General features: G+C 40.9%; 1 protein-coding gene across 3 annotated transcripts in view; it reads left to right on the top strand.

The window, feature by feature from the left end:
• ubap1 (ubiquitin associated protein 1) overlaps nt 1–26224 on the top strand; it is a 72434-nt gene extending 46210 nt beyond the window's left edge. For all 3 annotated transcript variants that reach the window (XM_043687518.2, XM_043687529.2, XM_043687521.2), the window contains 3 exons: nt 11135–11332; nt 21079–21180; nt 24969–26224. In XM_043687518.2, the coding sequence (XP_043543453.1) occupies nt 11135–11332; nt 21079–21180; nt 24969–25109 (441 nt within the window). In that variant the 3' untranslated portion in view covers nt 25110–26224. The remainder of the gene's footprint in view (nt 1–11134; nt 11333–21078; nt 21181–24968) is intronic.
• The last annotated feature ends 297 nt before the right edge of the window (nt 26225–26521 follow it).

The following is a 26521-nucleotide window of genomic DNA, read 5'->3' as shown; positions in this document are numbered from 1 at the left end:
CATATCATTTTCAGAGCCAAACTCAGTTATTCTGTTTTCAAAATCATTTAAAGAAAAACTAGATGAAACATTTAAAAAACTTTGAGGTAAAATTAATATTTTTTTAAGAGGGGTGCAGTTGAGAGAGAGGATAAGAGACAAAATTGATACTGTTTTGATTGTGCACACCTCTTTTGTATTCTACAAGTCCCAGAGAAAGGTTGAAAGGGAGAAAAAAATGTTTTTCTCCAGGTAATGTTGCTTTGAAAATAATGTCAGTTAAATTTTAAAACCAGCTAATTGTCTCAACTGTTTTATTGGCATTGGCTTAGATCTGTGTGACAGAAATTCTAATTTCTATAAGCTATGGTAGGAATAGAATGAGAGAAAGGCGGAAAGATAATTTCTTCCTTCAAGTTGAATATGAACATGAACAAAGCTTATTTGAGGTAAGTAAGTATGAAAAGAGAAAAGGAAGCAAACCGTTTGAATTGGGAGTGGTTATAGCAACCTTGGCAGGGACTCTCTTGCCTTCAACACTCTCTTTGCTTATCTTGCTTTCATTTATTAACATAAAATCAAGCTATACAGAGTCGATCCTGATGTTTCGTAGTTGTTTGGTTTCTTGCATTTAAATGTTTTATTATTTTGTGAAAGCTCTAGAAACCAAAATTATTAGAACATTTGGAATTTATCAACTCAGACCACACTATAATAATTTGCACAATACGAGAATATGGAACAAACACATTTCTAGGAGTCATATCCTAGGATATAATAAAAACAATTGCATTGAGAAACATTGTTTGATATTTGAATTTTCAGTTTTCATCCATGCATAATATTTATCCTGGAGGTTTAGTATGTAATCATTATTGTTCCAGAGTTATTAGAGAAAGCATGTTAGCTGAAATAATATATTTTAAATAGCAGACAGTTTTGCCAAAAATGGGAAAAGATTGTCCTATCTTGCTTTTCATCTGTAAAGCGCAAACAAGCATATGAGTATCCAGATTAGAATATTTTTAAATGGTTAGATAATACATCAGAATAATGAACAATATTTGTTTTCTTGGGATATCGCTGATGAGTGAACTGTCTGGATCAGTATGCATGGACTTGTGTGAAATATCCTAGTAACGTAAATCAAACAATTAATGTATTTAGTGACAGACTTGTGTGCTTCCTCATTTGCTCTGGTACATGTACAGTTGGAATAAAAAGGTTTGCTTTGTTAATCTTTAAAAGGGTATTCGTTTAACCTTGCTTTACTTGTTTGCCAAGCCATTATTGATGGTTGAAACAAGTAGTTTTGATGCAAGATCTACATTTATTGACTGACAAAGTTTCAAAATTTTTACTTCTACTTTTACATTCATTGCCTCATTTTCTGGTATAAGCTCAGATTCAGTTGATCACAAAATGAATTTACAACAAAATCTGCATTGTAAGCAAAGTACCTTGGTTCCTATTCTCACTTCATTTTTTTGTTAATTCCCCATTGTCATATGAAGGGTCCCATGGAATGTCCTCATGTAAAGTGACTTCTATGTAAGTAAACCAAATTACAAAAGGAACAAAGTCTTGGGTGGTATGTTTATTCTGCTGAATAAATTCCATATCACAAGTTTTTTTTTGTAAATTTGGGAATTGATAAATCTAGTTAGCAAGTAACTGAAAAAGTTTGCATATATTGATGACGGAAATTGTCCATTAGCCACTGTCATCCTAGTAGTGCAGCTGCAGTTGAACGGTTGACATTAAAATAATTGCTTATAAAACTGCATATCAAACTGCATATAAAACAAACATTTAAATATGCTTAGGAAATCAAATGGTATGTTAATAGATAACAAGGAAAAGAAGATACTGATAGTTTTAAAGGCACATAACAATAGCTATATGGTAGGATAGGGATCAAATCAGGAGATAAAGAGGGCGTGTACATTAATTATAGGTAATTTAAAGTCATTTTTAGAGATACCCATGAGTATGAATTGATAGAGTGCATTTTGTACATTTTCTAGGAACAATAGGTTGTGGATCCAATCAGGAATCACTATTTTTGGAGCTGATAATGTGCAATGAGGTTTGGTAAATGATCACAGACTAAAAGATCCCCTAGAAAATAATGATAGAATTTAACAGGCAGGATAAGAGGGAGAAACATGGGGCAGAAATAATTATGCTAAAATTACTAACAGTAATTACAAAGAAATGAGGGCAAAGCTACATGCATGGACTGAGAAAGGAATTTAACAGTGAAGATGGTTAATGAACAGCAGAATATATTTAAGAAAATAGTTCATGGTTCATGATAAACACATATCTCAGTGAGATTCTAGGAAGGGGATAAATCAATAGTGGTTAACGAGGCAAGTTAAGGATAATAGCAAACTTAAAGAGAAAAAAAAGTAGTATAACAGAATTGGAATTATTTTTTAAAAAAACCAACAAAAAGATAACTAAAAGAAAAAGAGGGAGAAAATAAACTTCGAGGGTAAACTTGCAAGTCATATCATATTTAAAGAAGGACTGTAATTTAAAGACCATAATTTACCCTCCCACGTGGTTGAAGATGCCCACCAACGCATCTCATCCACGTCTCACATCTCCGCCCTCAGAACTCCTCCCCCCCGCCCCCCACCCAGTCCTCACCTTCCATCCCACCAACCTCTGCATAAACCACATCATCCACTGACATTTCCACCACCTACAAACGGACCCCACCACCGTGGATATATTTCCCTCTCCATCCCTATCCACTTTCTGCAAAGACCGTTTCCTCCGCGACTACCTGGTCAGGTTCACGCCCTCTAACAAGCCACCCTCCCTCTTGGCATCTTCCCCCGCCACCAGAGGAATTGCAAAACTCTCGCCCACACCTCTCCCCTCACTTCCATCCAAGGCTCCAAAGGAACCTTCCATATCCATCAAAGCTTTACCTGCACTTCCACAAATGTCATTTATTGTATCCGTTGCTCCCGATGTGGTATCCTTTACATTGGGCAGACTGGACGCCTTCTCGCAGAGTGCTTTAGGGAACATCTCGGTGACACCCACACCAACCAACCCCACTGCCCAGTGGCCGAACATTTCAACTCCCCCTTTGCCGAGACATGCAGATCCTGGGCCTCCTCCACCGCCTCTCACTCACATCCAACACCTGGAGGAAGAAGCCTCATCTTCCGCCTTAGAACCCTTCAACCCCAGGGCATCAATATGGACTTCACCAGTTTCCTCATTTCCACTCCCCCCACCTTACCCCCGTTCCAAACTTCCAGCTCAGCACCATCCTCATGACCTGTCCCACCTGTCAATCTTCCTTCCCACCTTTCCGCTCCACCCTTCGCTCCAACCTATTACCTTTACCCCTTCCTCCTTTATCCACCTATTGCACTCCCAGCTACCTTCTCCCCAGTCCCACCCCCTCCCATTTATCTCTCCACCCCTGAGGCTTCCAGCCTCATTCCTGATGAAGGGCTCCTGCCCAAAATGTCCTATTCCTGTGATGCTGTCTGACCTGCTGGAGAAAGTGAGGTCTGCAGATGCTGGAGATCAAAGTTGAAACTTTATTGCTGGAACAGCACAGCAGGTCAGGCAGCATCCAGGGAACAGGAGATTCGACGTTTCGGGCTCATTCCTGAAGAAGGGCCTGTGCCCGAAACGTCGAATCTCCTGTTCCCTGGATGCTGTCTGACCTGCTGTGCATTTCCAGCACCACTAATCTTTGATCAAACCAACCTGGAGCATTGGGCTATAATATTTTGAGGTGGCATTGGACCAAACGAAAGGCCAGAAAGCCAGGAGTATTGATGGACCAGGAGAGTCCCAAATGGATTTTAGTTCCATAATGCAGCTCATGAAGTGACATTGTGGATCCCCTGCTTGTAAGGGGATCACCACAGAAGAAAGGCAACAGCCGCTTCACACTCTGCTGATTAGAATTAGGTTTTATTGTCACATGTACTCAAGTACAGGGATACATGAATACAGTGAAACGTCTACAAAGTCGCCATATCTGGTACCATCTTAGGTACAAACGTGCCTTGGTACAAAATCTTAGGCATAAATTAGAAAAACAAAAAAAATTAAATGTTCAGCATTACAGTCCTTCTAAAGCAGAGAAAGAGAGAAAAATGAGTTGTATACAACAGGGATCTCTTTTGGTACCTCAACAGTTTACAATTTATATAAATTACTTTCATGAAGGGGTAGCAGGTATGGTTTCCAAATTAAGTGATTACACAAAAATTGGTAGGAAATTAAGTAGTGAAGGTTACATGAGGAAGCTACAAAAAGGTTTAAAAAAACAGTCACTACTTTTGAAAAGATGTTAAGTTGGAAAGCGAGTAAAAAAGGTTTACAAGGATGTTACTGAGACTGGAAGATTTGAGTTAGACTGGAACATTTCTCCCCTGGAGGCTGAGGGGTGGCCTTATAGAGGTTTATAAAATCATGAGGGGCATGAATAGGGTAAATAGCCATGGTCTTTTTTTCAGGGTAGGGGAGTCCAAAACTAAAGGGTTCAAGGTGAGAGGGAACTGAGGAGCAATTTTTTCACACAGAGGGTACATATATGGAACAAGCTGCCAGAGGAAATAGTGGAGGATGGTATAATTACAGCAGTTAAAGGCATCTTGGGTTTAAAGGTACTTGGGTTAGAAAGTTTTACAGGGATACGGGTCAAACATGGGCAAAAGGGAACCTGGTCAGCTTGGATGTGTTGGGCCAAGGGGCCTGATTTGACTCTCTAAAAATTTGGCAAATAGAGTACAATGTGGGAAATTATGAAATTGTCCATTTTGGTAGGAAGAATAAAAGTGAAACATATTATCTAAATGGTAACAAATTGCAAAGTTTTGATATGCAGAGGGATCTGAATATCCTTGTACATGATTCTTAAGCAAAATACAAGTACAGCAAGTAAGTGAGAAAGTTAATAGAATGTTATCATTTATTCTGATGGAAACTGAGTACAAAAGTTTGCTTTAGTTCTATAGGGCACTGGTGAGACCACATCTGAGGTACTGTGTAGTGTACTGATCTCTTCTTTTAATGAACGACATAAATGCATTGGAAGCAGAGAAAGTTGACTAACTTAATATCTGGAATGGACAGGTTATGCTCCACCACCACCCCCATTACCTCATCCCACTCTTGCAAGTTCCATAAGATTCAGCTAATTGTGTGCATTTTGGTCTCCTTATTTTATGGGAATTAACGAAGTTTCATTAGATTGATCCCTGGAATGACAGGGTTGTCTGATTAGAGGCACTTGAGTAAAATAGGCCTATAGAATTTTAAAAGAAAACTGATTCTATTGGATGTATATAATTTGTAGAAGGTTTGACAGGGTGGATAGTAAGAGACTAGAACTGAAAACCTGTGCCCACACCTCCCTCACCTCTATCCAAGGCCCTAAAGGAGCCTTCCATATCCATCAAAGTTTTACCTGCACATCCACTAATATCATTTATTGTATCAGTTGCTCCCGATGCGGTCTCCTCTACACTGGGGAGACTGGGCGCCTCCTAGCAGAGCATTTTAGGGAACATCTCCGAGACACCCACACCAATCAACCAAACCGCCCCGTGGCCCAACATTTCAACTCCCCCTCCCACTCTGCCGAGGACATGGAGGTCCTGGGCCTCCTTCACCGCCACTCCCTCACCACCAGACGCCTGGAGGAAGAACGCCATATCTTGCGCCTCGGAACACTTCAACCCCAGGGCATCAATGTGGACTTCAACAGCTTCCTCATTTCCCCTTCCCCCACCTCATCCTAGTTTCAAACTTCCAGTCCCCTTGACTTGTCCGACCTGCCTAGCTCCTTTTCCACCTATCCACTCCACCCTCTCCTCCCTGACCTATCACCTTCATCTCCTACCCCACTCACCCATTGTACTCTATGCTACTCTCTCCCCATCCCCACCCTCCCCTAGCTTATCTCTCCACGCTTCAGGCTCTCTGCCTTTATTCCTGATGTAGGGCTTTTGCCCGAAACGTCGATTTTGCTGAAGCTCCTCGGATGCTGCCTGAACTGCTGTGCTCTTCCAGCATCATTGATCCAGAATCTGGTTTCCAGCATCTGCAGTCATTGTTTTTACCTTGAAGATTTGTCATGTCAAGTCAGGGGAGTCGGCCTTTTGGGACTGAAATGAGGAGAAAATCTTCACTCGGTTGTAGCCTCAATCCTAAAGAGCTGCTCAGTTTGGTGAATATATTCAAGGCTACATTGGTGAATGTCTGGACACTAAGGAAATCAAATTGTGTAGGATAGGATCAAAAGTGAAGTTAAGGCAGAACAAGAGGCTATATAACCTATTACATTTTTAATATTGTTATGCTACTATCTTTCTTGAAGATATTGGTGAAATCAAACATATTGCACGTTTGAAAGAAACAGATTTTTGTCTTGTATCTGATAGTTATGCATTTTAAAGTGCTTGTAAAAAATTCAATAAGTAAATGCAGAAATTAATAGTGTTAACTTTCCCAAAAATAATTATGGTAGCAGTCAATGTTCCCTTTATTGTCCCTATACTGTGCTCTAAAAGAAGGTGAGGACTGCAGAAGCTGGAGATCAGAGTCAAGAGTGTGGTGCTGGAAAAGCACAGCAGGTCAGGCAGCATTCGATGAGCAGGAGAATGAAGGACTTATGCCCAAAACGTCAGTTCTCCTGCTCCTCTGATGCTGCATGACCTGCTGTGCTTTTCTAGCACCACACTCTTGACTATGCTGTGCACTGCTCATTATTGCACTTTGTATTCCCTCTAATATTTTGATATGGTGAGTATTTCTGCACATTTTAAAAGAATCATTTCTGGTATGTAACCTGTTAACCTCCTGCATGATGTACTTATGATGACTGCACATCTTTAAATGGAAAGGGCTTCAGAGGAAAACAGCACCAAAGCAAATCCGACACTATGGCTTGGGGATGGGAGACTCGTCTTAACTGCGTCCTGTTATGAGACTATGCTTTTTCATTAATGTAGCAATAAAAAAACCTTGAAATTTTTCAAACTCTGATACCTGAATATTCTTTCGTTAAAAGTTTAAAAAATAGTTTCATTATTCTGATCTTTGCTTGTCAGATCTTTTCAGAAGTTAATTGTTATTTTTATTGTTATAGTAGCGCTGCCTAAATTTGAATGTTTACTTTGCTATAAAAGTGTAAAGGTCGTAAAAGGCATTTTTAAAAGTGTAACAGTTGCAATAACTCAACAAGGCACCTTTGATAACACCTTCCCTACCTGTGACCGCTTCTGCCTGGAATTATAAAGGCAGCCACCACCTGCAAGTTCCCTTCGAGGTGATACCATCGTGATTTAGATCTATAATTGCTGTTCCTTCACTGGCTCAAAATCTTGGAACTCCCTCCCCAGTGGTACTTTGGGTGTACACGTAGTTCTCATAAAATGTGCGCTTCGGCAGCGCGATTTGGCTATAATGCCGCTGAAGAATTAGGGAATGGTAGTTTTGAGAATACCTCTCTCTGTTCGTAATAGCGCAATTCCAGAGCAATCATTTTGTATGCTGAAGTCTCCCTGCTATTCTGTGCATGGGCCAATGTCAGCTGCCATCAGAGAATGTGAGAGGTACAGTACTGCAATTGAGAAGCCTCATCTCAAAAAATTAAACTAATGAGTGTTCATTGCTCTCCGTCTGAGACAAGAATATTCTTGTATAATTCCTGTATAAGCCCTGTGTAATTCCTCCAGGACTGCATTTCACTTATAATATTATTTGCCTTTCTAATTTGTTCTTGTACCCGCACAATGTGAACCAACCCCCAAGAAATGGTCAGAAAACAATCAACCACACCCACTCACTTATGCAGCCACAACTGCACCTGAAAGTGGTGGTGATGATGACCCTCTGTCCCTGCATTAACAATATTTTTCAATCTAATATGTTAGATTTACTTTCATTAATAAATATGATTTAAATCTTCATTCAGACTGTGCTATGCTTTATGTTTGGCATTTGGGTGATTTTTGAGCAATCATGAGTGATTTTTATTTTGCTGGTCTGCCCCTAATCCCACTTTTCCCCATAGGTCCTATTATTTGTATTGAGCGAGGTTTCACTGGAACGCAACTATGTTGTTATAGGAGAAATACCTGTACCAACTTCACATGGATTGCAGCAGTTCAAGAAGGCAGCTCACAGACACCATCCAGGGCAGTTAGGGATTGGAAATAAATGCTGGCCTACCCAGCGATGCCTAAATCTCAATATTTAATAACCATTTAAACTGAACTCAACCTTTTGTGAGTAAAACGATCCATTCAAACAATTTAATTATATTGAAGCACTTCTTGTAGTTTTTGCAGAATGCTAATTTGTATTGAGTACTGTTTCCAGAAAAATTCAATATAAAACAGACAAGAATGTATAGAAGTGTAATTAACAAAACCAACTGAAAGTTAATATTAGTAAGGATATGCTTTAGTTACAATATAAGAGTAACAAATGCAAAACTTACAGAAGATGTGTTTTATCAAATTTAAATAAATTTGCTAATGTCCTGCTGTGCCTCCATTCTTTCTTTAGTCATTTAAAAGAGCTGGTTAGCTTTTCAATCATTAACTTATCACCAGCTTTGCAGTAAATATTTAACATGAGAAGACTGTGTATGATAAGCATGTAAGTTAGCTTGCTGAGCTTGAAGGTTTGTCACCATACTTGGTAACATCATCAGTGAGAGTCTCTGGTGAAGCACTAGTGGTATGTGCCACCTCTCTATAGGTCTTGGTTTCTTAAGGTGGGCAATGTAATTTCTGGTTCTTTTTTTTCAAGGGAAGATAGATAGGGTCTAAACCGATATGTTTATTGATGGAGTTCTGGTTAGAATGCCATGCCTCTAAGAATTCTTGTGTGTGTCTTTGTTTTGCCTGTCCTAGGATCTGTGTGATGTCCTAGTCAAAGTGGTGTCCTTCTTTGTGTATATGTATAGAAACCAGTGATATAGGGTCATGTCCTTTGCTGGCCAGTTGGTGTTCATGTATCCTGGAGGCAAGTTTCCTGCTAGTTTGTCCATTGTAGTGTTTTTTTACAGTTCTTGCAAGGTATTTTGCAAATGACTTTAGTTTTGCTGCTTGTATCTAATGGATCTTTTAGGTTCATTAGTCGCTGTTTAAGTGTGTTATAGGAAAACCAGGGCCACAAGCACCAGATAGTACTACCTTTATCAGCAAAGACAACATCCTCAAGCTAGTGGACCTGTGCCTCCCCACCCACTTCACATTCAATGACAAAACCTACAAACAAGTCACTGGAACACCTATTGGATCAACAATATCAGGACTCTCAGCGGAAGCTGTAATGCAGAGACTTGAACAAGCTGCTGTCCTATCCATCCATCTCAAACTTTGGGTCCACTATGTAGGTGACACCTTTGTCACCACAAAACGGAACAAATTAGAGGAAACATACAACACCATCAACAATATCCTGACAGGCACAAAATTCACAAAAGAGGAGAACAACTACAGACTCCCATTCTGAGACGTTATAGTTGAACATATAGTCAGCTGAGAGCTTCAAACCAGCATTTATAGAAAAGCAACACACGTGAAACAAATAACTTCAGAAGCAATCATCCCAACACTCTCAAATGGAGTTGCATCAAGACATTATTTCAATGAGCTACATCACACTGCAGGCACCCAAGAACTACAAAAGGCAGAAGAAAACATCCATATATTTTCAAGAAAAACAGGTACACAATAAACACAATCCGCCAATTACTCAGAAATAAACCCAAACAAGTGCACACAACGCAACCAAAAACTATAGCCACATTACCTTACATCAAAGACATATCAGAAATGACTTCCAGATTACTCGGACCCCTTGGCATCATGGTAGCCCACAAACCTACCAACATACTTCAACAGCAACTAATGAACCTAAAGGATCCATTAGATACTACCAGCAAAACTAACGTAATTTACAAGATACATTACAAGAACTGGAAAAAATGTTATATCGGACAAACAAGCAGGAAACTTGCCACCAGGATACCTGAACACCAACTGGCTACCAAAAGACACAACCCGCTACCTCTAGTTTCTATATATATAGACAAAAAAGGACACCACTTTGACTAGGACAACACACACATCCTGGGGCAGGCGAAACAAAGACACACACGAGAATTCTTAGAGGCATGGGATTCTAACCAGAACTCATCAATAAACACATCAATTTAGACCCTATCTATCTTCCCTTGGAAAAAAAGAATCGGAAATTACATCACCCACCTTAAGAAACCAAGCCCTTTAAATAGAGAGGCGGGACATACCACCAGTGCTTCACCAGAGACTCACTGATGATGTTACTTATTATGATGATGAATCGTCTGAAAACAAACCTTCCAGCTCACCGAGCTAACTTACATACTTACCATCAATCTGAACTAAAAATCTTCTCAAAAATCACTTCGACTATGTCTGAGGTTAGTCCATTGTTGTTTTACACACTGTTCTTTCTGATAACTGTATTAAATAAATTTGTGGATCCTAAGTTGTAAAATGGTTTGTAATTTCACAATTTTGCTAACTATCAGAAATAGAAATACCCATTTGATCGCAACGTTCTTTTCAGGATGAAGTTAAAAAGTGTTGCTTAAAGATAGGTAAACCTTACTCATATAATATAAACATTTTATTGGCTGTACTGTTTGTAAATTTAACTCAGGTGAAAGGATTCCTCTTCAGATTATTATCTGTACGAGAGCTTTTTATTCTGTGCTATCTAAGTAATAATACTTATGTACTCTTTAAGGTATCTCCAAAAATAGAATTTGAAAAGTTTATTGCAACATTCTGGATTCTTCAAGATTTTAGAATTGAGCACCATGACATAAACTTGTATTTGGGTTTTGTTTCCTATTCTAGAGTGTGTTGCTGGAAAAGCACAGCAGGTCAGGCAGCATCCGAGGAGCAGGAGAATCAGCGTTTCAGGCATAAGCCCTTCATCAGGGGTTAATGGGCTTGATGAACAGCTTATGCTCGAATCGTCAATTCTCCTGTTCCTCGGACGTTTCCTGACCTGTGCTTTTCCAGCACTACACTCTCGACTTTGATGTCCAGCATCTGCAGTCCTCACTTTGTCCTTTTGTTTCTTATTGTCTTCTAACCAGGTTAATTCCGGAAACCAACTTGCTGAAGAAAGGTTCACCATAAACATCACAGATGTATCAAAGAAATCGGAATGTTCTGATCCACTGAAATCATTGACTCCAAGTGAGAGGCAGTGTGCTGCAACAATAGTTAATATGGGATACTCCAGTGAGAATGTAATAAAAGCCATGCAGAAACGAGGAGAAAATCTAGAACAGGTAAAGGCATACATTTGAAATACAGATTTTAAATCTGTTTTTTTTTTCTTTAGCCTTTCACAAGATGTGGGCTTAATTGGCAAAACACATAATTTGTTGACCATATCTAATTGCTTTCATTAATCAAATTGCTAGGCCATTTCAGAAGGCAGTTAAGAGTAAGGCATACGAGTCTGGAGTTGCATTTAAGCTACTCAGGGAAGGACAACAGATTTACTTCCACAAAGAATAGTGAATATTTATTTTGGATTTTTACTCAATTTACAATTGACATTTGTATCTAATCACACTAATTGAGATGAATTCCAAATTTATTAAGTGAATTTAAATTTAAGCAGCTACTCTGGTGGGATTTGAATGCATGTTCTAAGAAAATTATGCTGAGTTTCTGGATTCAGTAATATTACCACTTCTGCCTGAGTTTTAATAGATACAGGATCATTTTGCAACATGGTCAGTCAGTATTCTTGTTTCAGATTAACTAGCTAATCACTGTACAGGGTGATGAATTTATTTTTTTTCTTCATTTGGCTTTCAAAAATACAAAACCGTAAGAATTAGGAATAGGAGTTGGCCATTTGATCCCTTGAGCCTGCTTCGCTATTCGATAAGATCATGGCTGGTCTGATTGTGACCATTTTGTGATTGTGACCATAACTCTTAACTTTCTTGTCAGCCATATATCGAATTTGGCCTTGAAGGATACAGCCTCCATTACTGTCTGGGAAAGAGAGTTCCATAGATTAATGTCCCTTCAAGAGAAAACAATTCTCTTCATCATGATATTAAATGAAGACCCCTAATTTTTAGTTTTTAGTTTTATTTATCATCTTCATCTTGACTACTGCACAAAGATCTTGACAGTTTCAGTAAGATGACCTCTCATTCTTCTAAACTCCAATGAGTAGAAACCCAACTTGCTCAACCTTTCATCTCAGAAGTCAGCCCAGTTAATGTTCTTTGAACTGCTTCTGATGCAATTTCTGTACATCCCTTACTAAAGGAAGGATACCAAAAACTCTACTGAGTATTCTGGTAGATGCTGCCAGGCCTGCTGATCTTGGCCACCACTTTTTGTCTTTATTTCAGATCTTCGGCATTTGCAGTATTTTGCTTTTTATAAAGTCTGGAACTGACCTCCAGTCTCAAGTTTGAATTATGAGAAAAGGTTTGAATAGACTTTAGTTCTTCAATGTGAAAAGGTGAAGGAGCAAGGGACATTTATAAAGTTATACAAACTTAGTTAGGCAATCCAATAAGCAGCACATTGGATCTAAGCTCTGCAGTCCTGCCATCTCATGTCATTAATGGTGGTGGACAATTAAACCACTAACAGGACGAGGTGGCTCCATAAATATTCCTATCCTAAATGATGGAAGAGTTCAACACATCAATGTAAAAGAAGGCATTTGGTATACTTGCCTTTATTGGTCAGTGCATTGAGTTTAGGAGTTGGAAGGTCATGTTGCAGCTGTACAGGACATTGGTGAGGCCATATTTGGAATACTGTGTGCAATTCTGGTCTCTCTGTTATAGGAAGGATGTTGTGAAACCTGAAAAGGTTCAGAAAAGATTTACAAGAATATTGTCAGGTTTGAAGGGTTTGAGCTATAGGAAGAGGCTAAATAGGTCGGGGCTATATGGGAGGCTGAAGGGTGACCTTACAGAAGCTTATAAAATCATGAGGGGCATGGATAGGGTAAATGGCCAACGTCTTTTCCCCAGGGTAGGGGAGTCCAAAATTAGAGGGCATATGTTTAAGGTAAGGGGGTAGATTTAAAAGCGATCTAAGGGGCAAGGTTTGCTCATCGGTTGGTGCATATATATAGTATGAACTGCCAGAGAAAGTGGTGGAGGCTGGCACAGTTACATCTTTTATAAGACATCTGGATGGATACATGAATAGGAAGAGTTTATTTGGATATGGGCCAAATGCTGACAAATGGGACTGGATTAACTTGGGATATATGGTCGGCATGAACAAGTTGGACAGAAGGATCTGTTTCTGTTCTGTCCATCTGTATGACTGTTGAATTTTTTAAAAGTTATTCATTCGTGGGATGTGGGTGTCTAGCATTTGATGCCCATTACTAATTGTCCAATCACATTACTGTGGATCTGGAGTCACATCCAGGCAAAAATAGGTAGGATGGCAGTTTTCCTTCCATAAAGCACAGCAGTGAACCAGATGAGTTTTTAATGATAATCGACAGTAGTCGGTAGATTAGCTTTTTATTCCAGTTTTGTTTTATTGAATTCAAGCATCTGCCATTGTGTGATTCAAGCCCATGTTCCCAGAACATATGTAGGGATAACTGGTCCATTAACAAACACATTATCACTATGCCACATCTATAAGATAAAGCTGAAGTACTTGCATTAGTCTTTGGGCAAAGTGCAAAGTGGATGATGCATTTCTGAAACATCTGAGGTGCCCAGCATTACAGATGACAGTCTTCAGCAAGTTCAGTTCCCTCCACATGATATCAAGAAATGGTTGAAGGCACTAGTACTGCAAAGGTAAATGGCTTAACAACATTTCAGAAATACCTGTGAAGATTTGTGCTCCAGAACTAGCCACACATCTACCTTACAATGACAAACTTTTTCCCAGGTATGTCCTGTCTACAAAAAGCAGGAACAATCCAACCTGACCAGTTGCATCCTAAGAATTTAAACAATTAATAAAATTATGGAAGGGATCATCCTAAGTCCTACAAAACAAGAGTTGCTCAGAAATAACCTACTCACCAATGTTCAGATTGGGTCTCTGTAGGCTACCCAGTTCCTTACCTCATTACAGGCTTGGTTCAAACATGGAGAAAAAAAGAGCTGATCTCCAGAGGTGAGATGGGAATGACTGCTGTTATCATGAAGTCATTTGACCAATATGGCATCAAAAACTCCGAGCAAAACTATAGTCCCTAGGAATCAAGGCAACCTCTCCATTTGTTGGAATTATACCTGGCACAAAGGAAGATCATTGTTTTTGGAGGTCAATCATCTCAACTCCACAACATCTCTGCAAATGTTCCTCAGGGTGTGTATCTTTAATAAACCTATTCAGATGTGTTATTACACATCTCTGGAGCAGGTGGGACATGAAAGCAGGCCTTCTGACCCAGAGGCAGGGATACTTGTGTCCTAGGCCCAACCATCTTAAGCTGGTTCATCATTCACCTGTCCTCCATCATAAGGTCAGAAGTGGGGATGTTTGTTGATGACTGCATAACTATCAGCACTATTCATGACTCCTCAGATAATGAAGCAGCCCAAGTCCGATTACAGAAAGACTGGACAAAATCCAGGCTTAGGCTGATACATCTAGATAATATATATGCCAGGCAAGTGGAAAGACCATCTCAAACAAGAGAGAATCTAACCATCCTCTCCCATTGCCGAATTCCCCTGTGTAAACATCTTGGGATTACCATTGACCAGAAACTGACCTGGATTAGTCATATAAATACTGTGGCTATAACAGCAGGGAAGAGGCTAGGAATGCTCCCATGAATAACTGATTTCCAATCTCTCCAAAGACTGTCCACCATCTGCATGGCTCAAGTTAGACATGTGAAGGAATACTCTCTGCTTACTTGATGGTTGCTGCTTGACATCAGTGTTGAAACTTTATTGCTGGAACAGCACAGCAGGTCAGGCAGCATCCAGGGAACAGGAGATTCGACGTTTCGGGCACAGGCCCTTCTTCAGGAATGAGCAGAGAGTGTTCAGCAGGAGAAGATAAAAGGTAGGGAGGAGGGACTTGGAGGAGGGGCGTTGGAAATGTGATAGGTGGAAAGAGGTCAAGGTGAGGGTGATAGGTCGGAGTAGGATGGAGGCGGAGAGGTCAAGAAGAAGACTGCAGGTCAGGAAGGCGGTGCTGGGCTGGAGGGATCCGGCTGAGACAAGGTGGGGGGAGGGGGGATGAAGAAACTGGTGAAGTCCAAGTTCATCCCCTGCGGTTGGAGGGTTCCCAGTCGGAAGATAAGACGCTCCTCCTCCGACCGTCGGGTTGTTGTGGTTTGGCGGTGGATGAGTCCAATGACCTGCATATCCTCGGTGGAGTGGGAGGGGAGTTGAAATGCTGTGCTACAGGTTGGTTGGGTTGGTTCGTCCGGGTGGCCCAGAGGTGCTCTCTGAATCGCTCCGCAAGTAGGCGGCCTGTCTCCCCAATATAGAGGAGGCCACACCGGCTGCAGCGGATGCAGTAGATGATGTGGGTGGAGGTGCAGGTGAATCTGTGGCGGATATGGAAGTTTCCTTTGGGGCCTTGGAGAGAAGTGAGGGGGGAGGTGTGGGCGCAAGTGTTGCACCTCCTGCGGTTGCAAGGGAAGGTGCCGGGAGTGGAGGTTGGGTCGGTGGGGGGTGTGGATCTGACAAGGGAGTCGCGGAGGGAGTGGTCTCTACGGAAAGCTGATAGGGGAGGGGAGGGAAATATATCCTTGGTGCTGGGGTCTGTTTGGAGGTGGCGGAAGTGACGGCGGATGATGCGCTGTACATGGAGATTGGTGGGGTGGTAGATGAGGACCAGTGGGGTTCTGTCCTGGTGGCGGTTGGAGGGGCGGGGCTCAAGGGCGGAGGAGCGGGAAGTGGAGGAGATGCGGTGGAGGGCACCGTCGACCACGTCGGGGGGGAAATTGCGGTCCTTGAAGAAGGAGGCCATCTGTGTTGTACGTATTTTGAACTGGTCCTCCTGGGAGCAGATGCGGCGGAGACGAAGGAATTGGGAGAATGGGATGGCGTTTTTACAGGGGGCAGGATGGGAGGAGGTGTAGTCCAGGTAGCTGTGGGAGTCGGTTGGTTTGTAGTAGATATCCGTGTTGATTCGGTCGCCTGAGATAGAAACAGAAAGGTCTAGGAAGGGGAGGGAGGAGTCCGAGACTGTCCAGGTGAATTTGAGGTCGGGGTGGAAGGTGTTAGTGTAGTGGATGAACTGTTCAACCTCCTCGTGGGAGCACGAGGTAGCGCCGATACAGTCATCAATGTAGCGAAGGAAAAGATGGGGGGTGGGGCCAGTGTAGTTGCGGAAGATGGATTGTTCCACATACCCTACAAAGAGGCAGGCATAGCTGGGGCCCATGCGGGTGCCCATGGCTACTCCTTTTGTTTGGAGAAAGTGGGAGGATTGGAAAGAAAAGTTGTTCAGGGTGAGGACCAGTTCGGTCAGTCGAAGGAGGGTGTCGGTGGAAGGGTACTGGGTGGTACGGCGGGAAAGGAAGAAGCGGAGTGCTTTGAGTCCTTCGTGATGGGGGATGGAGGTGTACAGGGACTGGATGTCCATGGTGAAGATGAGGCGTTGGGGACCGGGGAAGCGGAAATCCTGGAGGAGGTGGAGGGCGTGGGTGGTGTCACGAACGTAAGTGGGGAGTTCTTGGACTAATGGGGACAGGACCGTGTCGAGGTATGCCGAGATGAATTCGGTTGGACAGGAGCAGGCTGAGACGCTGGGTCGTCCGGGGCAGTCAGGTTTGTGGATTTTGGGCAGGAGGTAGAAACGGGCGGTGCGGGGTTGTGGGACTATGAGGTTGGAGGCGGTGGATGGGAGGTCCCCTGAGGTGATGAGGTTATGGATGGTCTGGGAGATGATGGTTTGGTGGTGGGGGGTGGGGTCATGGTCAAGGGGACGGTAGGAGGAGGTATCTGCGAGCTGGCGTTTGGCCTCAGCGGTGTAAAGGTCAGTGCGCCAAACTACTACTGCGCCTCCCTTGTCAGCTGGTTTGATGGTGGGCGGTGGATGGGCGGTCCCCTGAGGTGATGAGGTTATGGATGGCTTGACATCATCCAGTGCAAAGCAGACTGCTTGAATGGCACCCATTCACAACCTTCAAAATTCACTCCTTTCACCGCCAACACACTGTGGCAGTAGTGTGTAGCATTACCAAGTTGGAATGTAGCAACTCACCAGGTCCTCCAACAACAGCCTCCAATGAATGATCTCTATCACCTAGAATGACTAGTGTAACAGATGCATGGGAACACCATTGCCTATATGTTCCCCTCTAAGCCACACATCAGTCTGATTTGAAACTGTATTGTCACTTTTTCACTGTTGTGGGGTCAAAATCTTGGAAGTCCCATCCTCACCGCATTGTGGGTGTCTAGACTGGTTTGGTTGAAGAAGCACACCACCTTCTCTAGGGCATTAGGGATGGGCAATAGTCCTCACATTGCATAAATTAAAAAAAAACTTAAGTAAAATGGAAAGGTTTAATTCTGAGCTGCTTGGTTAAACTTTTACTTCAGCAAAGAAGATGGGTATAATTGGGTAAAAGGCAAGTTCAGTACTTGCCAAAAGAAAGCAATTTCTGTACTGTGATTTGTGCCTGACGTATCCTTTTTAGAGTCATAGTGATGTACAGCATGGAAACAGACCCTTCGGTCCAACCCGTCCATACCGACCAGATAGCCCAACCCAATCTAGTCCCACCTGCCAACATCCCTCCAAACACTTCCTATGCATATACCCATCCAAATGCCTCTTAAATGTTGCAATTGTACCAGCCTCCACCAGTTCCTCTGGCAGCTCATTCCATACATGTACCACTCTCTGTGTGAGAAAGTTGCCCCTTAGGTCTCTTTTATGTCTTTCCCCTCTCACCCTAAATCTATGCCGTCTAGTTCTGGACTCCCCGACCCCAGAGAAAAGACTTTGCCTAGTTACCTCTCATAATTTTGTAAACCTCTATAAGGTCACCCCTCAGCCTAATATGCTCCAGGGAAAACAGCACTCGCCTGTTCAGCCTCTCCCTATAGCTCAAATCCTCGAACCCTACTCTGACCAATAAAAGAAAGCATACCAAATGCCTTCTTCACTATCCTATCTATCTGCGACTCCACTGTCAAGGAACTATGAACTGCACTCCAAGGTCTCTTTGTTCAGCAACACTTCCTTGGACCTTACTATTAAGTGTATAAGTCCTGCTAAGATTTATTTTCCCAAAATGCAGCATCTCGCATTTATCTGAATTAAACTCCATCTGCCACTTCTCAGCCCATTGGCCCAGGATCCTGTTGTAATCTGAGGTAACCCTCTTCGCTGTCCATTACACCTCCAATTTTGGTGTCATCTGCAAACTTACCTCTTATGCTTGATATATTTCATATTTCCAAACAAATTTTCTATTGTTTAAGACAAATTCTTCAAACTTCTCCCTATGTTATTTTGCTCATGATTTTAAATGTATGACTCTTGTATATCTGTAGTCAATATAGAACTTGGAAGTCTTTGTCCAGCTTAAGAAAACTATTTAGAATTTTGACAATGTTTAGACCCACAATGACTCCAGAGCTCTTCACACCCATTAACATTTTTTTGCTGTCCATGGATTAGCTTTCAGATTTGCAATTATTAAGATAATATTTGCTGCTTTTAATAAAAAGGATCCTCACTTCTACCACCTTTTAGATTTTCAAAGTTAGGAAACAAATCTTCATATAAACGGTAATGATCTTTAGATGATGTCTCCTTGGTGCACATTTCATCAACAGCAGCAAAATTTCTTTAATTCCTTATTAAAGTTCTAAAAATCACAACAGAATCACCCCATCATCCTGAAAGTTTGAGGCAAGTTAATGCAGTCTGTGCTCAGAATTTAATTGTGATGAATGTATTGTACATCTGTTTTGAATCACAGATTTTGTGTTTAAGTCCTGTCATGGGACTCAAGCCCAAAAATCAGGTGAATACTCCAGTGCAGCACTGAGGAAGCATTGCATTTTCGGAGACACTGTCTTTTGGATGAAATGATATACCAAAGCCTTATCTATAAAGCACTTTGAGATGTCTAGTTGTGAAAAGTGCTATAAAAATGCAAGAGTGCCTTTCTTTTTCTTCCAAAGCCTTTTTTTTTCTGAAGATATGATTCCCAATACACAAATTATGCAATAATCTAAATGTGGCATCACTAGAAATTTTTTGTATAATTATTTCCCTTTTTACATATCAATCATATGCATGTAATGGTTGACATCCTATTGGCCTTTTAAAATTATATCTTCCACCACAAATAATTTCATCTAGATCTTTAAATCTCTTTCTCACTTTGCACCATTTTAAAAAGTACTTGTGGGTGGCACAGTAGTTAGCACTGCTGCCTCACAGCACCAGGGTCCCAGGTTCGATTCCAGCCTCGAACGACTGTCTATGTGAAGTTTGCACATTCTCCCTGTGTCTGCGTGTGTTTCTTCCGGGTGCTCCAGTTTCCTCCCACAGTCCAAAGATGTGCAGGTCAGGTGAATTGGCCATGTTAAATTGCCTATCATGTTAGGTGCATTAGTCAGAGGGAGATGGGTCTGGGTGGGCTGCTCTTCGGAGGGTCGGTGTGGACTGGCTGGGCTGAAGGGCCTGTTTCCACACTGAAGCTAATCTAATCTAATCTAATCTGTTTTGCAAGTAACATAATTCCTCAAAAATGGAGAATAATAATATTTCAGATAATAGTTGATTGAGCTGTTAAATCTTTTACTGGCTAAAATAAAGGCTCTAAAATAGGTAAAAGATATGGTAAAGTTGTTAGTCCCAGAAGACACACAGACCTGCTGTCTCATTATAGAGAGATAGTTAATGGTGGTTTAACCTGAGGGTCACCTTTCCTCACATGAAGGGAGATGTTAAGAAGGAGAGAGGTTGCTGGGGAGGCAACAGCTTAGTGGTATTATTACTGGACTGTTAATCCAGAGAACCAGGTTACGTTCTGGGCATCCACGTTTGAATCCTGCTGTAGCAGATGGTGGAATTTAAACTTGATAAAAATCTGGAAGACCATGAATCCATTGTTGATTGTTGGAAAAAGCCATCTGATTCACTAATGTCTTTTAGGGAAGCAAACTGCTATTCTTGGTCTGACCTACATGTGACTTCATATCCTCAGTAATTAGATTAGATTAGATTACTTACAGTGTGGAAACAGGCCCTTCGGCCCAACAAGTCCACACCGACCCGCTGAAGCGCAACCCACCCATACCCCTACATTTACCCCTTTAACCTAACACTACGGGCAATTTAGCATGGCCAATTCACCTGATGACTATTAATTAATGTGGATGACTATTAATTTTCCTCTGGGAGATTAGGGATGGGCAATAAATATCCTAGCGAGCAACATCCTCCTCCCATGAATGAATAAAAATAACTCATTTATGGTAGCCTAAGCCAGTGTGGAAATTGAAACCACACTGTTGGCATCACACTGTATCAAACCAACTACCCAGCCAACTAAGCTAACTGACCCAACTTCTAAAACAGTAAAGTCCCACTGATAGGTGGGATTTATTCCAGACTGTTAGGGATAATGCAGGACATTTGTGAAGCCAATTATTATCATTCTCCCCAGGCAAAGTATTGGTACATTGGGAACTAACTAATCAGATGCCTCTGTATTTCATTTCTGGAGAATCAGTGTCTACCAATACTTGCTTTGGAAAGTTTATTTTTGTGAGCATTTTAAACAATTGCCTCATTTTACAGTGCTATGAATATTATCAATGTTAATATTGTAAATCTATTCTTCTGCCACACATCTGAATGCGCAACCTCAGCTCACTATTACAATAAACATTTTTCAGTCCCTTTATTAAGGATTCTATAAACAGATGGGATTAGTATTGAATGGCACCATGATCAGCATGTACATGGTGGGCCAAAGAGCCTGTTCCTGTGATGTAGTGTTCAGTGAAACAAAGTTTGTTTTCTCATTTAGATGGCAAGTTTGGATAAATTCCTAAAACCTACACTTAAACATTTTCAGATACTTGATTACTTGTTTGTCCATGGACGACTTTGTGAACTGGGCTTTGAACCTGCACTAGTGGAGGAGGGCCTCGAAATGTATCAGTGTTCGGAGCCAAAGGTGAGTCAAGTATAACATAAACCTTGCTGTAACTTCCATTATTGCTTTTTAAAAATAAGATCACACTTATTTAAAAACATGTAACTGAGGTCAAACAGTATTTTGAAGCCAACCAAACTGGCATTTATTATATTTCTTTAATGCAGCAAAGCAGACCTGAGTAAGCATGGGTGCAAAAGTAATCCAAAATAAAGGTTTGAAGGAAGCTTTAGAAGGAGGGGATCAAGGCCAGTGGATTTAGATAGATCGAAACAAAAGCAAGTGAGCAGGAAGGTGTGACTGGAGAAGGTTCTGACTTTTTGCTGCATTATTGGTGGTTGTACCCTCCACTGCCATGATCTTAAACTCTGGTGTTCTTTCTGTAAACTTCTCTGACTCTTCCTCTTCTTTCTCTGCTTTGACTGTACTTTTCATCATCTGACTTGTGTAGTTCAGTGCCAGATTTTGTTTGATACTGCTCCTGTGAGTGCTTTGGAATGTTTATATTAAAGATGCTGGACAAATGAAGTTGTAGTTATTGCTGAGGTTGTAAACTGAAAATGGATGAGTTTTTGGCTAGATTTGAAGGCCTAATCTTGAAATCACTATATTGAGATTAAGATTTTGGATGGACTTAGATGCAAGATAGGTAGTCATAGGTGACTTGAGATGGCTTGAAATGAGTGCATGATGCCAACATAAAAGCTCAAATCCAGAGAACATGAACATTTGGGTGTGAATTACTGTAGGAATGTAGAAATAGGAGTGTGCAATATTTGGAGGTATTCTTTCCCCACTGTCTTCTACTCCCCCTCCCCAAAGCGACTCTTATATATCTCTCTTTGCTTTTCTGGTTGCCCACTTTCGCTCCACTCTCCCCTTTTACAGCAACTCACTTCTTATCTTGAAAACAAAAATCCACTGGAGATCACAGTGGGTCAGGCAGCATCCATGGAGAGAGAGCAAGCTAACATTTCAACTCAAGACATTAGCTTGCTCTCTCTCCACCGATGATGCTTGACCCACTGTGATCTCCAGCATATGTTGCAGATACCGGCATCTGCAGTAATTCACCCCTTGTCTTGCCTGATCGACTGTCAACCCTGGTCTCACTTTAGCAGTCTCTCTTCCCCCAACAGACTCTTGATCCCATTAACTTTGCCCAGTTTACTGGCATCTCCACCTTTGTTCACCACCACTACTAACCTGCTTGCTTCTCCTCTGATCTCAGACTGTTTCCTCACTTGCAGTATCACACACCAGGGAGAAGCAATCTGTGTGTACGGGTGAGTTTTTTTTGATTGGTTGCCAAATGATTCTTTTCTCTCAAATGTTTGTGGATTTTGGTTGTGAATTTTCTCACTGTCCTCATGTATTTTGAATGCTGGTCTTTATATTTTTAAGTGAGTGAGAAGGCAAACTAAAGGGATTTCATTGGAATATTGGAAAAAAAATCCAAAGAATTGGGTGGTGCTAACATTTTCCAGAAGTATAGACAGGGTGCTAGATGAGGAGATTACAGGGGTGGAATAGAAGTTTAAAAGAATGTGTTGTATTCATTTTAAAAGTAGGAAACAACACACACAGAATGAGAACAGTTAGTATTTACAGACATTGTCCAACGTTGACGAGTTAGGAACTGTGTAAGGTGATCGAGGGAACAGTTACAAGATTCATGGAATAGATGAGTTTGAGTGCATTTGGTGTAGGGATAAAGGAGAGAGGAGTTGTAATTTTTGAGGTAGGAGTACTCTCTGAGGCTAGAAGTGCTGGAGAAAATTGAGACCACTGAATACATAGCCTCAATTTTGGAGTTGCATTACTGCCTTTCAACTGACATTAGGTATGAAACTTTTGCAAGGGGAATAGGATTGGAAGGTGTGTTTTGCAGTCAAGAATATTAGTTGGAGGAATAGAAGATATTGGAGTAAAATAATGGAATAGGCTTAAAAAGTTATGTTTTCATGACTACAGCATGCTGCAAAGTACTTTACAAGATATTAAATATTTTTATGTTTAGGGAAAGTACGACAGCCAATTTGCACCCAGTTTCACAAACAGTAGTGTGATCAGTGAACAGATTCATTTTTTGATTGATGGACTGCATTCAAGTATCAAAGCAGTTAGTATTGTCAAATCTCCGGATGGAGTGTTGCATGAACCCACGCAGAAGTGAGAATGCCACCTCCACAGCATAATTTGATCTTGCTGCTGTCTCATTCATTTGCTGCTGAAACCATTGTCCAGACTTTGCTACCACTAAACCAAACAATTTCAGCATTCTCTGGGCCAGGCTTTTACATCCTCTGGAAACTTGATCTGCAACCATAGCCTAATTTGCACCAAGTGCCACTACGGCCTAGGTGCTTGCTGACTTGTTCCCTGTCTGGCAATACCTAAGTTTTTAAATTTTGCTTTTCCCATAGCCATGTCCTTTCCTCTGTTTTTAACCCTCTCCGACATTGAAGAGATCTCTGCACTTTTCCAATTCTGGCATCTTGGATATGTCTAATTTTAATCACTCTGGGATTGGTGGCTTCATCTTCAACTGTCTGGGTCCTAAGCTCTGAAATTACTTTTATAAACCTATATACCTCTTGTGCCATCTTTTAAGATAATCCTCAAATTTTCAGTCAAGCATTTGATCGTTAGCCCTAATATTTGCTCTGTGGCCCAGTCTTAATTTTGTTTGATAACATTCTGGTGAAGTGCCTTTGGAATTTTTACTATGTTCCATGAGCTGTATAATCTGAAGTTATTGCCATAAAAAGTGATTTAGGAAAGGAGAGAGAAGTGATTCTTTGCTTGAATTAAAAACATTAATTGAGCAAATGGAATCAATATTTCAAGACCAAGTCATTGTTTGCAATTTTGCAACTCTAAAGACTGAGGTAAATTTAATCTGCCTGTCAATTTCAGAGCAAAATTGACGAAGCAAGGGCCACAAGTGATATAACCATTTGTAGTGTACAGTTGTCTTAATCCCACAGGACCAGAGGGTTGCTCTTGTGGAGAGAGATGACTGGTGGTTGTTTAACCTGAGGATCACCACCCCTCAGGACGGAGCAAAGTTGAGAAGGTGGGGCCCTCATGGTAACCTCAGCCAGTGCGGGAATTGAAACCATGCTGTTGGCATTGCTCTGCATTACAAACCAGTCATCCCAATTAACCGAACCCAGTATGAGATTAAAACAGATTCAAACAGACCCTTCAGTCCAACTTGTTCATACTGACCAGATATCCTAAATTAATCTAGTCCCATTTGCCAGAACTTGGCCCAAATCCCTCTAAACCCTTCCTATTCATATACCCATGCAGATGCCTTTTAAATGTTTTAATTGTCCCAGCCTCCTCTGGCAGCTCATTCCATGCACTGCAGCACACTCTGCATGAAAAAGGCCCCTGAGGTCCCTCTTAAATCTTTCTCCTCTCACCCTAAACCTGTGCCTTCTAGTTCAGGACTACCCCACCCCAGGGGAAAGACTTTGTCTGTTTACCCTGTCCATGCTCCTCATGATTTTAAAAACCTCTATAAGGTCCACAAACATCCTTCCTATACGAGAGAGACCAGAATTGCACACACAATATTCCAAAAATCTTATGCATTTTTCTGAGAACAGCATCTTTATACTGATGGAGAATATGCATAAGGAAAATATTCCTGAGGATCAGACTGAATTCTTTCTAAGTACACAATAGTCTTCAATCTTCACCTAATTGATTCAACATTTTATATAACTTGTGAATAAGTGTTGCTGTTAATTTTCTAAAGTAAGCACTGTTTATGAGTTTTATATTTTCTCTTTCAGACGTTGGAGTTTCTTAACCTCATGTCCAAGTTCAGAGAAATGGGTTTTGCACGGGGTGATATTAAGGAAGTTCTTGTTGTTCATAACAATGACCAGGAAAAAGCTCTGGAAGACTTAATGACCCGTGCAGGAACTAGCTGAAGGCAACCCTTGTTCTATCTCAGTCTGATTGAGAGAACAGAAAGGAAAAATAAAACCATCCCACGTATGATTCAGTTTCCAGCTCTGTTTATACAAGCATGGCTGTACTTTTCTTTACTTTTGGACTTTTTTTGTGAATGACAGGTCAGGGTAGGGGGTGGGTGATGGTGGCAGCAGGAGAGTGATCCATCATTCAAGAAAATCTCTTGCTTTGTAGGAAAGAGTAAGATGAAAACAAACTAAGTACAAGGTGACAATAGTAGCAGTCTTAATATATTGACTCATTAAGTGATCACAGGAGGCTGTTGTAACATGGCTGAATTATACTTCATTCATCTTCCTCAAACTGTGGCTTGATGAGAGAGCAGTTGAATTCATTTTGTTTTACTTTTCTCTTGTTCCCCCAACCAATAATAATTATGTGCATCTTCCATTCTTGCACAGAAATTTGATTCAGTATATTGCAAAGCTGGATAATAATTTTCCAAGGTTAAAGCTGCTTTATGTCCTCTGTCAAAAGCTACATTTACTGGACTGTAGGCTATTGTAAAATTGTATTTGAATTAAGTAACCTATAGTGCAATAGGAATTATTAGACTGGCCCAGTCTATCATCTGTCACTGGCTGGATAGTATCACCATCTATGCATTTTGTTTAGAAAACACAATGGGAAGTCAAAACTCTCAATCCTAACAGACAAATAAGGACAAAAGGAAACCCGGCATTGATCTACGCTCCATCCCTGTATGGGTCTCTTTCACATGGATTCCCTTATAGGAAATCTATTCATGGACTCTTAGAAGAATTGCAGCGTGAGGTGAAATTCTCATATACTTAAGCACTTTCTTTAAATTGTCTTGTTGCCACTGCACTTATTTCATTTACACTGTTGTCGAATGTTACATTATGTCTTCCTCACTGCTGTAGTTCTGGAGTGTTTCTTTACTAGTAATCTTCAATAGCAACAGATTATTTTTCTTTTAATTTTAGAACAGATGTTGCATTATTCTATGTAATATTTCACAAACCTTCAACCATCAGAAGCTTTACTGAATCTTGAAAGTTGCTTAAAAGTTTGATTCTGCAAAACAGGTACTAATAAAACCTTAAAAATATATTTGTCTTTTTGATTAACATTTTAATTTTATGATTATTCTAACTTCAAATGACTGAACAACTTCAAAATTAATGCAAAATTAAGTTTTTTTGGAATTTTTCACAATGAACTCTAAGATATGATTTTTGACTCACAAATTGGTTGAGTTTTACTAGTGGGGCAGTCCACTCATGGAATATAATTTCTAACTTCAGTTCTTAAAATATATTAGTTGATCTCCTGTTGTGTTTACATGAGGAATCCAGTCTTCAGGTGAAATGGAGTGATGTGTGAGGAATATTAGGAGAAAGTGAGT

Source organism: Chiloscyllium plagiosum, unplaced genomic scaffold (genome assembly GCF_037043375.1).
Source record: "Chiloscyllium plagiosum isolate Xiang-an unplaced genomic scaffold, Cpla_swu_hap1 HiC_scaffold_1, whole genome shotgun sequence".
NCBI classification, from domain to species: Eukaryota; Metazoa; Chordata; class Chondrichthyes; order Orectolobiformes; family Hemiscylliidae; genus Chiloscyllium; species Chiloscyllium plagiosum.
This window is presented reverse-complemented; position numbering and strand designations above follow the sequence as displayed.